At 44.4% G+C, this 13514-nt stretch overlaps 1 protein-coding gene across 1 annotated transcript; it reads right to left on the bottom strand.

Annotated features, from left to right (window-relative positions):
- Positions 1–1356: 1356 nt before the first annotated feature.
- Positions 1357–10871, bottom strand: LOC135532468 (zinc finger protein OZF-like). Its single transcript, XM_064959973.1, has 4 exons — positions 10322–10871; positions 9770–9867; positions 9457–9634; positions 1357–2760 (listed from the first exon to the last, which is right to left on the bottom strand). Exons 1-4 carry the CDS (start codon positions 10668–10670, stop codon positions 1790–1792), a joined length of 1596 nt encoding a protein of 531 aa, XP_064816045.1. The 5' UTR covers positions 10671–10871; the 3' UTR covers positions 1357–1789.
- Between the last annotated feature and the right edge of the window lie 2643 nt (positions 10872–13514).

Genomic DNA, 13514 nt, shown 5'->3' with positions numbered 1-13514 from the left:
TGGCCCAGTGTCATTCGTGGTTAGGGGAGGGTTTGGCCCAGCGTGGTTAGGGGAGGGTTTGGGCCAGCGTGGTTAAGGGAGGGTTTAGCCCAGCGTGGTTAGGGAGGGTTTGGCCAAGCGTGGTTAGGGGAGGGTTTGGCCCAGTGTGGTTAGGGGAGGGTTTGGCCCAGCGTGGTCAGGGGAGGGTTTGGCCCAGCGTGGTAAGGGGAGGGTTTGGCCGGCACGTCCTTGTCCCATCGCGCTCTAGTAACTCCTTGTGGCGGGTCGGGCCAATGCACGCTGACTTCTGTCGCCCGCTGTACGCGTTTCCTCCTACACATTGGTACAGCTGGCTTCCTGGTTAAGCGAGCAGTTTGTCAAGAAGCAGTGTGGCTTGGCGGGGTCGTGTTTCGGAGGACGCAGGGTTCTCGACCTTCGCCTCTTCTGAGTCCGTATGGGAGTGGCAGCGTTAGGACAAGACTGTAACTACCAATTGTAGAGAAAAAGGGGCCTTTGTAGCAAAAGATCAGTGTTGTTAAACTCTGGATGTCTTGATGTCATTGTATGTTTTTAAACTCTGGACGTCAGTGGGCATAGCCTGAAATATTTATTTATACATGTTTTATTTAACATTTATTTAACTAGGGAAGTCAGTTAAGAACAAATCCGTATTTACAATGACAGCCTACCGGGAAACAGTGGGTTAACTGCCTTGTTCAGGGGCAAAACAAGTCGCCTGGATTGACTTGAGATGGTGCCTGTTTTAGTGGTTCCATTCTCCATCAGTAGAACAGCAATCTACTAGGGTGAAGATCTCATGTCTTTCCTTGATTTCCCAGCATCCTCTCTTTCCATCTTCTCTGGTCATATAGGAGGATAAGATAATCTCAGATCTCCTCCAATGAGTTTTGTAAGGGGGGGAGTACGCAAGGAATCAAGGAAAGACTTTAGGGTGGTAGGTAGTCTAGTGTTGGGCCAGTAACTGAAAGGTCGATGGTTTGAATCCCCCAGCCGATTAGCTGATAAATCTGTTGATGTGCTCCTTGAGCAAGGAACTTAACCCTAATAGCTCCTGTAAATCGCCCTGGATTTGAGCGTCTGCTAAATGACTCAAATGTAAACATTTCACCAGAACAAGTCATCAGTTTCATAGTCCTCTCTATCTTGATGAATAGTTACACATTTACTCAATGAAAAACAAAAAAAATTAATGAAAGATGTTTCAAAGTTCAAAGAATCAAGGTTAGAATGAAAACAAAACAAATTATATTCGTCTATATGTTAAGTTACATTTTGAAATATCCAAATTATAAGATTTTTGAGCTAATAGTTTGTATCCAATCAAAGTTTATAATCAAAACAAAATAGAAAATGCATTTGATCAAATCTGAACATGCCTCAAGATGAAAAATAGAAAAACAAATGTAGGCCTATTTGTGGGTATGATTTTACATATATACAAATTAGATTTCATGGATTTCATTAGATGCCCAAATACATAAATCAGAACACAGCCTCTTTTCTCTCATGTGATTTCAGGTCCTCTGAAAATTAGTGACATGAAGAGTGTATGTATTATTTTATGCTCTTTCAGGACCCTTAATTGGGTAAAACTCTTTCCACACTGGGAGCAGAGGTGAGGCTACCCTCCTTTGTGTGTCACCACATGACTTTTCAGGCTTCTTAATTGGGTAAAACTCTTTCCACACTGGGAGCAGAGGTGAGGCTACCCTCCTTTGTGTGTCACCACATGACTTTTCAGGCTTCTTAATTGGGTAAAACTCTTTCCACACTGGGAGCAGAGGTGAGGCTACCCTCCTTTGTGTGTCACCACATGACTTTTCAGGCTTCTTAATTGGGTAAAACTCTTTCCACATTGGGAGCAATGGAAAGGCTTTTCTCCTGTATGCATTCTCTCATGCATTTTCAGGCTCCCTGACTGGGTAAAACCCTTTCCACATTGAGAGCATTGGAATGGCTTTTCTCCTGTGTGTATTCTCTCATGCTCTTTCAGTGTCCCTGACCAGCTGAAACTCTTTTCACAATGGGAACAATGGTATGGCTTTTCCCCTGTGTGTATTCTCTCATGTGATTTCAGGTTTACTAACAGGATAAAACTCTTTCCACACTGAGAGCACTGGAAAGGCTTCTCTCCTGTGTGAATCATCTCGTGTGTTTTCAGGTACCGTAACTGGCCAAAACCCTTTCCACACTGCGAACATTGGAATGGCTTTTCTCCTGTGTGCATTCTCTCGTGCTCTTTCAGTGTCCCTGACCAGCCAAAGCTCTTTTCGCAATGGGAACAGTGGTACGGTTTTTCCCCTGTGTGTATTCTCTCGTGTGATTTCAGGTCTCCTGGTCGGGAAAATGTCTTTACACACTGAGAGCATTGGAATGGTTTTTCCCCTGTGTGTATTCTCTTATGAACTTTCAGTTCTGTTGACTCAATAAATCTCTTACCACACTGAGAGCATTGGTAAGGCTTATCTCCTGTGTGTCGTCTCTCATGCGATTTTAGGTTACATAAATGAGTAAAACTCTTTGCACACTGAGAGCAATTGTAAGACTTCTTCTCTGCGTGTGTTCTCTTGTGGTTTTTAAGATTCCCTAAATGGTTAAAACTCTTTCCACACTGAGAGCAGTTGTAAGACTTCTTCTCTGCATGTGTTCTCGTATGGTTTTTCAGGCTCCATAAACGGGTATAACTCTTTCCACACTGGTAACAGTGGTGTCGTCTCGCTGGTTCAGACGTCTCTGGTTCCTCTGAGTCGGGTCTCTCTTCTGCCAAAGACAAACAGAGTGGTTAAAACAGGGAGACCTGAATGAAATCTCCACATACATTTTAGTCATTTATCAGACCCTCTTATCCAGAGAGACTTACAGGCAAGTGCTCTTAGCATGTGATGCATGTGCTCCATTGTCTCTTAGCATGTGATGCATGTGCTCCATTGTCTCTTAGCATGTGATGCATGTGCTCCATTGTCTCTTAGCATGTGATGCATGTGCTCCATTGTCTCTTAGCATGTGATGCATGTGCTCCATTGTCTCTTAGCATGTGATGCATGTGCTCCATTGTCTCTTAGCATGTGATGCATGTGCTCCATTGTCTCTTAGCATGTGATGCATGTGCTCCATTGTTCACATGACCCATGTATTTTACACTTCGTGGCTTTAAGGGAATAGTATGGTCACTATACAGAGTAACTTGTTAGTGCATCCATCTTAAGGTAGCTAGGTGAGACAACCACAACAGTGCCGTTTTTGAGATCTGGGAAAAATGTGATTTTTTGTGTGTGTCGTTACCCTTTAATTGAAGTGCCACCAGACACCAGTCTGTCTGGAATGCGTGTGTTGCAACGGGAGTATTTTTAAACAAAATAGTCACCGGATTGATGCAAATAATCACGATTCTGGCAGGTAGGCTCCTTTATGGTTACCTTTAAATTGTCTTTCAGTCGACCTGAAGACATTAGCACTAGCATTAGCACAGTCTACCTGAAGACATTAGCACTAGCATTAGCACAGTCTACCTGAAGACATTAGCACTAGCACAGTCTACCTGAAGACATTAGCACTAGCATTAGCACAGTCTACCTGAAGACATTAGCACTAGCATTAGCACAGTCTACCTGAAGACATTAGCACTAGCATTAGCACAGTCTACCTGAAGACATTAGCACTAGCATTAGCACAGTCTACCTGAAGACATTAGCATCGCTAACGGGCTACACGAAATGGTAGACATATAGGAAATGGTAGACATATCACTACAGACCCGGGTTCGATCCCAGAACTAACAGAACTCTGCTGGTTGTCCTGGTAACAGATACCAGAGGGCAGATCTATATTATTTGTTCAAACGAAACTACAGCACTTACTGTGATGAGTTAAATCGGATCCTTTCAAGCATATAATTGGTAGATGTGGATAGAAAACACTAAAGTTTCCAAAACTGTTAAAATAATGTCTGTGAGTATAACAGAACTGATATGGCAGGCGAGGAGAATCCAACCAGGGAGTACTATTATTTGGAAAGGCTGTTTTTCAATTGAAAGCCTATCCACCATATAAAGACTTAGGACCCAGTTTGTATTTTATTATTTCAACTTTATTTAACCAGGTAGGCTAGTTGAGAACTAGTTCTCATTTGCAACTGCGACCTGGCCAAAATAAAGCATAGCAGTGTGAATAGACAACAACACAGAGTTACGCATGGAATAAACAATAAACAAGTCAATAACATAGTAGAAAAAAAATAATCTATATACATTGTGTGCAAAAGGCATGAGGAGGTAGGCGGATAATTACAATTTAGTAGATTAACACTGGAGTGATAACTGATCAGATGAACATGTGCAGGTAGAGATACTGGTGTGCAAAAGAGCAGAAAAGTAAAGTAAATAAAATAAAAACAGTATGGGGATGAGATAGTCCATCGGTATATAGCCCACCCAATTTACCTATGTACAGCTGCAGCGATCGGTTAGCTGCTCAGATAGCAGATGTTTAAAGTTGTTGTGGGAGAAAAGTCTCCAACTTCAGAGATTTTTGCAATTCGTTCCAGTCGCAGGCAGCAGAGAACTGGAAGGAAAGGCAGCCAAATGAGGTTTTGGCTTTAGGGATGATCAGTGAGATACACCTGCTGGAGCGCGTGCTACGGGTGGGTGTTGCCATCGTGACCAGTGAACTGAGATAAGGCGGAGCTTTACCTAGCATAGACTTGTAGATGACCTGGAGCCAGTGGGTCTGGCGACGAACGTATAGCGAGGGCCAGCCGACTCGAGCATACAGGTCGCAGTGGTGGGTGGTATAAGGTGCTTTCGTAACAACGGATGGCACTGTGATAAACTGCATCCAGTTTGCTGAGTAGAGTATTGGAAGCTATTTTGTAGATGACATCGCCGAAGTCTAGGATTGGTAGGATAGTCAGTTTTACTAGGATCAATTTGGCGGCGTGAGTGAAGGAGGCTTTGAATTGAACCCTGTGGTACCCCCATAGAGACGGCCAGAGGACCGGAAAACAGGACCTCCGGTTTGACACACTGAACTCTGTCTGCAAAGTAGTTGGTGAACCAGGCAAGGCAGTCATTAGAAAAACCGAGGCTACTGAGTCTGCCAATAAGAATATGGTGATTGACAGAGTTGAAAGCCTTGGCCAGGTTGATGAAGACGGCTGCACAGTAGTTTATCGATGGTGGTTATGATATCGTTTAGTACCTTGAGCGTGGCTGAGGTGCACCTGTGACCGGCTCGGAAACCGGATTGCACAGCGGAGAAGGTACGGTGGGATTCGAGATGGTCAGTGATCTGTTTGTTGACTTGGCTTTTGAAGACCTTAGATAGGCAGGGCAGGATGGATATAGGTCTGTAACAGTTTGGGTCCAGGGTGTCTCCCCCTTTGAAGAGGGGGATGACCGCGGCAGCTTTCCAATCCTTGGGGCTCTCGGATGATACGAAGGAGAGTTTGAACAGGCTGGTAATAGGGGTTGCAACAATGGCGGTGGACAGTTTCAGAAATAGAGGGTCCAGATTGCCAAGCCCAGCTGATTTGTATGGGTTCAGGTTTCGCAGCTCTTTCAGAACATCTGCTATCGGGATTTGGGTAAAGGAGAAGCTGGGGAGGCTTGGGCGAGTAGCCGTGCGGGGGGGAGCTGTTGGCCGAGGTTGGAGTAGCCAGGAGGAAGGCATGGCCAGCCGTTGAGAAATGCTTGTTGAAGTTTTCGATAATCACGGATTTATCGGTGGTGACCGCGTTACCTAGCCTCAGTGCAGTGGGCAGCTGGGAGGAGGTGCTCTTGTTCTCCATGGACTTTACAGTGTCCCAGAACTTTTTGGAGTTAGAGCTACAGGATGCAAATTTCTGCTTGAAAAAGCTGGCCTTTGCTTTCCTGACTGGCTGTTTGTATTGGTTCCCTGAACAGTTGCGTATCGCGGGGACTATTCGATGCTATTGCAGTCCGCCACAGGATGTTTTTGTGCTGGTCGAGGGAAGTCAGGTCTGGAGTGAACCAAGGGCTATATCTGTTCTTAGTTCTGTATTTTTTGAACGGAGCATGCTTGTCTAAGATGGAGAGGAAGTTACTTTTAAAGAATGACCAGGCATCCTCAACTGGCGGGATGAGGTCAATATCCTTCCAGGATACCCGGGCCAGGTCGATTAGAAAGGCCTGCTCACAGAAGTGTTTTAGGGAGCATTTGACAGTGATGAGGGGTGGTCGTTTGACCGCGGACCCGTAGCAGATACAGGCAATGAGGCAGTGACCGCTGAGATCCTGATTGAAGACAGCAGAGGTGTATTTGGAGGGCAAGTTGGTCAGGAAAATGTCTATTAGGGTGCCCATGTTTACGGATTTAGGGTTGTACCTGGTGGGCTCCTTGATGATTTGTGTGAGATTGAGGGCATCTAGCTAGGACTGCCGGGGTGTTAAGCATATCCCAGTTTAGGTCACCTAACAGAACAAACTCTGAAGCTAGATGGGGGGGCGATCAATTCACAGATGGTGTCCAGGGCACAGCTGGGAGCTGAGGGGGGTCGGTAGCAGGCGGCAACAGTGAGAGACTTATTTCTGGAGGCATTCATTTTTAAAATTAGAAGTTTGAACTGTTTGGGCATAGACCTGGAAAGTATGACAGAACTCTGCAACTCCTCCCCCTTTAGCAGTTCTTTCATGACGGAAAGTGTTATAGTTGGGTATGGAAATCTCAGAATTTTTGGTGGCCTTCCTAAGCCAGGATTCAGACACGGCAAGGACATCAGGGTTGGCAGAGTGTGCTAAAGCAGTGAGTAAAACAAACTTAGGGAGGAGGCTTGCATGAAACCAAGGCTTATTCGATCACAGAAGTCAACAAATGAGGTTGCCTGGGGACATGCAGGGCCTGGGTTTACCTCCACATCACCTGAGGAACAGAGGAGGAGTAGGATGAGGGTGCGGCTAAAGGCTATCAAAACTGGTCGCCTAGAGCATTGGGGACAAGGAATAAAAGGAGCAGAATTATGGGCGTGGTAGAATATATTCAGGGCATAATGTGCAGACAGGGGTATGTGGGGGTGCGGGTAGAGCGGAGGTAAGCCCAGGCACTGGGTGATGATAAGAGAGGTTGTATCTCTGTACATGCTGGTTATAATGGGTGAGGTCACCGCATGTGTGGGAGGTGGGACAAAGGAGGTATGAGGAGTGGAACTAGGGGCTCCATTGTAAACTAGAACAATGATAACTAACCTGAACAACAGTATACAAGGTATATTGATATTTGAGAGAGACATACAACAAGGCATAAAGTAATCGCAGGTCTTGATTGGGAGAGCTAGCTAAAACAACAGGTGAGACAACAACAGGTAGTCAGCTAACACAACAACAGCAGGTAAAATGGTGATGACAAGGCAGAGAGTGTCGGATTAACTACACACAGAGCCTGAGTTCGCGGCTGGGGCCGACAGATAAAACACAAATCAACAGAATGGAGTACCGTGATTAATGGACAGTCCAGCAGGCATCAGCTATGTAGCCAAGTGATCATAGTGTCCAGGGGGCATCATCTATGTAGCCAAGTGATCAGTGTCCAGCAGGCATCAGCTATGTAGCCAAGTGATCATAGTGTCCAGCAGGCATCAGCTATGTAGCCAAGTGATCATAGTGTCCAGCAGGCATCAGCTATGTGGCCAAGTGATCATAGTGTCCAGCAGGCATCAGCTATGTGGCCAAGTGATCAGTGTCCAGCAGGCATCAGCTATGTAGCCAAGTGATCATAGTGTCCAGCAGGCATCAGCTATGTGGCCAAGTGATTATAGTGTCCAGCAGGCATCAGCTATGTGGCCAAGTGATCATAGTGTCCAGCAGGCATCAGCTATGTAGCCAAGTGATCATAGTGTCCAGGGGGCAGCAGTAGATAGAACAGGGGAGCCGCCACTACGCCAGCATGCAGCGTTTAAAGTTAGTCGCCCGGGGATGGTCTGCTCAGACGGAGGCCGGCTGAAGGAACAGCGGCAGACCAGACGTGGTGGAGCGGCGAGGCGCCGTGTCGACAGAGAATCCAAGCCAGATGGCGAAAGATGTATTGTAGAATTTTGTTTGCTAGCCGGGAGATATGCCTGGCTCACGGCTAACTGGTAATAGCTTCGTGGCAGTGGCGTCAGCCACTATAGCCAATCGGTAGCATCGGTGATCCGGTGCCAAGGTCCAGAGTTTACAGCAAGGATCCGGTGGGGTATTGGGTACTAGCCGTGTATGAGTGGGGTTTGGGTAAACAGCTGAGTAGGCCGGGAGGTTGGTCTCAGGGATAGCTTCGGTACTGGGTGCCACGGAGGGTGCAAGATAGCTGTGAGGATCAGAAGTAGTGGCTCAGGGATTACGGCAGGAATCCGGAGTTGTTGTGGAGAGACAGTCCGATACTGGTAGATTGGCGAGTAATATCCAGGCTAAGAACAGGGCCGGTGTCTGTGCAGAAGGTAAAAGCCGCAGTGGCTAAAAATGATTAAATAGCTTGTAGCTAATTAGCTGGTTAGCTTCTGGAGGTTCTTGAATGTGTTAAAAATAGTAGCGATTCCGTATCACATTGGGTTACCGGAAGATATGATCGAATTAAAAATCTAAAATACAGAAGGAGGGAGATCCTTTCAATGGGAAGACAGTGGAAATTTCCAGACATGAGTCCAGAACGCGATCGGGAGCGCGCCTTTCTTGTTTCTCCTTTTCTATTAATTAAGCTTTTGTCCGGTTGAAATATTATTGATTACAAAACGCACCAACAAAATGGAGGTTTTTGAATATAAAGAGGGACTTTATCGAGCAAAACGAACATTTATTGTGTAACATGGAGTCTTGGGAGTGCAACCATATGAAGATCATCAAAGGTAAGTGATACATTTTATCGCTATTTCTGACTTTTGTTAATCCTCTACTTGGCTAGTTACTGTTTGTAATGACTTGCCTGCTGTTCTCAGATAATCGCATGATTTGCTTTCGCCGTAAAGCCTTCTTGAAATCTGACACAGCGGTTGGATTAACAAGAAGTTTATTTGTCCATGTGGTAGTAGTCAGTCTGATACAAACACACTAATGAAGTATGTGCATGAGGGAGTAGTCAGTCTGTCCATGTGGTAGCTAGTCAGTCTGGCCAAGTGGTACTAGTCAGTCTGGCCACGTGGTACTAGTCAGTCTGGCCACGTGGTAGTAGTCAGTCTGGCCACGAGGTAGTCGTCAGTCTGGCCACGAGGTAGTAGTGATAGTAGTCAGTCTGTCCACGTAGTAGCTAGTCAGTCTGTCCACGTGGTAGCTAGTCAGTCTGGCCACGAGGTAGTAGTCAGTCTGTCCATGTGGTAGTAGTCAGTCTGTCCACGTGGTAGCTAGTCAGTCTGTAGTCTGGTAACAGATGCCAGTCTATCTTCCTGTCAACTAACAGAACTCTGCTGGTTGTCCTGGTAACAGATACCAGTGGGCAGATCTATTGTATTTGTTCAAACTAAACTACAGCACTTACTCTGATGTGTCAAATCTGATCCTTTCTCCTCTTCTCCTCCTCTCACAGTTCCACTCAGCCCCGTTGTTTTCCTGCAGTCCACCAGCAGCACAGACAACCTCTTCATACCCAGCAGTAAGGTGCTACCAGGAGAGGTACGATACAGGGACTCTGGGAGGGAGGAAGGGCTTGCGTTGTCCTAGTAACCATAAAGAGGGGACACAGACACATATCATTATGGATGCTGATGTCACTGTTGTCATGAAGTGGTTTACAGAAACCCAGCCCAGAGCACGATAGAGCAAGCTGTATGCTCAACCAGACCAAGCTGTACCATCTGGTGTTCTGATCTGGAGAGACTCTTCTCTTCCTCGTCAGCATCAGGATGTTGTTGAGGCTCCCCAGAGGATCCACCATAGTCATGTCTCTCTCCTGTGTGAATGAGAACATCAAACAGATGGTAAACTTATGATTTTCTTTTGCAATCACAGAGTCTTACAAGAGGCATGAATGTCTAAACAGAGCCAGAATGTCCACTTTCATCATCATTTTATAAAATATTGTTTATGATGTAATTGTAAAAGGGTCGTTCCACGAAATGAGTGCGTTTTGTGTCCCTTTGAAATTTTAAGTAGAAATGATGCCCCTAGAGTTTTAAAAGTGTGTTATTAGATGACGTACGGTTTAATAGAACACATGGATAACTGAATAAATGTATACATTTAAAAGTCCCAAAAATATATGAACCAATGGCAGATTGCCCCTTAAACATGTCCTACAGTACTGAACAACATATTAAAGTGTAGAACTTCAGTAGAATGCCCCTTTAAAACCCCACATTAGTTCAAGAACTGCATTGTGCCCCTGTTTTTAAGACAGTACTCACTGGTGGTAGTCTGATCTACAGCCTCCTCCTCTTTCACTCCCAAAACGTCTTCCTCCTCTTTAATTGAGAAAGCCTCCTCTTCCTCTTTTACTCCAAGAAGTTCTTTCACTACATTTTCTTCTTTTAATGTTACGGCATCTTCCTCCTTTTTGATTCTGAAACCTATCTCCTCTTCGTCTTTTTCTAAAAAAGGTACTTTCTCTTCTTTCACTGTCATATCCACCTCTTCTTCTAATGTGACAGTCTCCTCCTCTTCTTCCTTTTTTATTCTTAAAGCTTCTTCCTCTTCTTCTTTTACGATGATGTTCAGCCCTAGAGCTTCTTTCTCCGAATATCTTCGTGAGCTCATGGTCGGGATGTTAGCTAGCTAGCTCGCATTAGCGATTAGCCTAGTGCAGTAACGTTCTCAATTTAACAAATTGGCGCATTTAATTTAACAAGCAAACACTGACATTAATACACACAACAATAGTCTAAAGTGTTCGGTTTTATGTTCGCCATGAAACCACAGCGTTGGTTGAATCAGAAGCTTTTTGTCGCTGTTGAAGAAGCCTCCAGTTCCGTCCAATAGATTTTACGTCACGCAAGCAGCATCACCTGAAAGACTCATATCGCTCTCTGCTGACTGAAGTGGGTAACGCAGATTGGAAAAATCTCCACGACATCGTTTATTCTGTTAAACCATGTCATAAGAAGTAATTTAAAAACAATCAGATGCTATGTTCTTTCTTACTTCTTACAGCCAATTCGTCCCTCCAGGGCTGACCTGCCCATTAGACAGGATTAGGAGACAGATCGCCGATTGTAGCATATTCCCGAGCTAAATCGGCCAAGACGCATCTGCCCAAAAACAATGAAAAATTATCTCACCCAGTGGCATATGGGCTATTGAAGTGAGCAGCCAAATGAAGCAGTGGCAGATGGGGTTCTCCCTGTGTAGAGCAAATGCCTCTTTGCCCTACCAGTCTCTAAAGTGCCCTTTTGGGTGGTGCTATAATTGGTATACATTTTCTGGGTGTAGTTGTAGAGGCTAAGTGAAAGTGAAAAAAATACAACAAAATATAGCTCTCTCTCTTCTTCATTTTTAAAGAAATGTATTTGTTCAAAACTGCTAAACCATTGTCCTCTCTCTCTCTTTGAGTCAACTACTCACCACGTTTGATGCACTGCAGTGCTGTTGATGTAGCTTTTGCTTTCAGTACTAGATACATTCTCTGATCCTATCATTGGTTGGACAACATGTCAGTTCATGCTGCAAGAGCTCTGATAGGTTGGAGGATGTCCTCCAGAAGTTGTCATAATTACTGTGTAAGTCTATGGAAGGGCTTGAGAACCATGAGCCTCCTGGGTTTTGTATTGAAGTCAAATGTACCCAGAGGAGGACGGAAACTAGCTGTCCTGCGGCTACACCATGGTGCTACCCTACAGAGTGCCGTTGAGGCTACTGTAGAACTTCATTGCTAAACAGTGTGTTTTAATCAATTATTTGGTGACGTGAATATATATTTAGTGTGTATTTTTTTTATCTAAAAAGGATAACTTTAATGTGAAACATGTTGTTGTTCTTTTAAATGAATTTCACTGAGGATCGTCCTCCCCTTTCTCCTCTGAGGAGCCTCCACTGATACATTCATACCTAGGCCTGACGTTACATCACACACGACCATACTGCCAGTCATATTGCAGACTGCACATTATTGAAAGTGTACTAGCTAGCTGTTCTCATTCAATACCGCAAGAATAATTTATCTGTCCTCATTCAATCCTGCAAGAATCATTTAGCTTGCCTCATTAAATACTGCAAGAATCATTTAGCTTTCCTCATTCAACCCTGCAAGAATCATTTAGCTTTCCTCATTAAATACTGCAAGAATCATTTAGCTCTCCTCATTCATGGGGTGGCAGAGTAGCCTAGTGGTTAGAGCGTTGGACTAGTAACCCAATCCACTAAATAACAAAAAATGGCATATTTACATACCAGTCCACTATGTTATCTCTACCTGTCCACTATGTTATCTCTACCTGTCCACTATGTTATCTCTACCTGTCCACTATGTTATCTCTACCAATCCACTATGTTATCTCTACCAGTCCACTATGTTATCTCTACCAGTCCACTATGTTATCTCTACCCAGTACACTATGTTATCTCTACCAGTCCACTATGTTATCTCTACCAGTCCACTATGTTATCTCTACCAGTCCACTATGTTATCTCTACCAGTCCACTATGTTATCTCTACCAGTCCACTATGTTATCTCTATCAATCCACTATGTTATCTCTACCAGTCCACTATGTTATCTCTACCAGTCCACTATGTTATCTCTACCAGTCCACTATGTTATCTCTACCAATCCACTATGTTATCTCTACCAGTCCACTATGTTATCTCTAACAGTCCACTATGTTATCTCTACCAGTCCACTATGTTATCTCTACCAGTCCACTATGTTATCTCTAACAGTCCACTATGTTATCTCTACCCAATCCACTATGTTATCTCTACCAGTCCACTATGTTATCTCTACCAGTCCACTATGTTATCTCTACCAGTCCACTTTGTTATCTCTACCAGTCCACCATGTTATCTCTACCAGTCCACTATGTTATCTCTACCAGTCCACTATGTTATCTCTACCAATCCACTATGTAATCTCTACCAGTCCACTATGTTATCTCTACCAGTCCACTTTGTTATCTCTACCAGTCCACCATGTTATCTCTACCAGTCCACTATGTTATCTCTACCAGTCCACTATGTTATCTCTACCAATCCACTATGTTATCTCTACCAGTCCACTATGTTATCTCTACCAGTCCACTATGTTATCGCTACCAGTCCACTATGTTATCTCTACCAGTCCACTATGTTATCTCTACCAGTCCACTATGTTATCTCTACCAGTCCACTATGTTATCTCTACCAGTCCACTATGTTATCGCTACCAGTCCACTATGTTATCTCTACCAGTCCACTATGTTATCTCTACCAGTCCACTATGTTATCTCTACCAGTCCACTATGTTATCTCTACCAATCCACTATGTTATCTCTAACAGTCCACTATGTTATCTCTACCAGTCCACTATGTTATCTCTACCAGTCCACTATGTTATCTCTACCCAGTCCACTATGTTATCTCTACCCAGTCCACTATGTTATCTCTACCAGTCCACTATGTTATCTCTACC

The sequence above is a fragment of the Oncorhynchus masou genome, chromosome 5, assembly GCF_036934945.1.
Source record: "Oncorhynchus masou masou isolate Uvic2021 chromosome 5, UVic_Omas_1.1, whole genome shotgun sequence".
Lineage (NCBI taxonomy): Eukaryota > Metazoa > Chordata > Actinopteri > Salmoniformes > Salmonidae > Oncorhynchus > Oncorhynchus masou.
The sequence above is the reverse complement of the archived record's forward strand: the minus strand, read 5'-3'. Positions and strand labels throughout refer to the sequence as shown.

Excerpts from the sequence above, each read along its gene's own strand:
- LOC135532468 (XM_064959973.1), bottom strand. The coding sequence starts at position 10,670 with ATGAGCTCACGAAGATATTCGGAGAAAGAAGCTCTAGGGCTGAACATC. Across the intron at positions 9,635-9,769 it reads CCAGATCAGAACACCAGATG|GACAACGCAAGCCCTTCCTC; the intron begins GTACAGCTTGGT and ends TATGGTTACTAG. Across the intron at positions 2,761-9,456 it reads ATCAGATTTGACACATCAGA|AAGAGAGACCCGACTCAGAG; the intron begins GTAAGTGCTGTA and ends TGTCTTTGGCAG.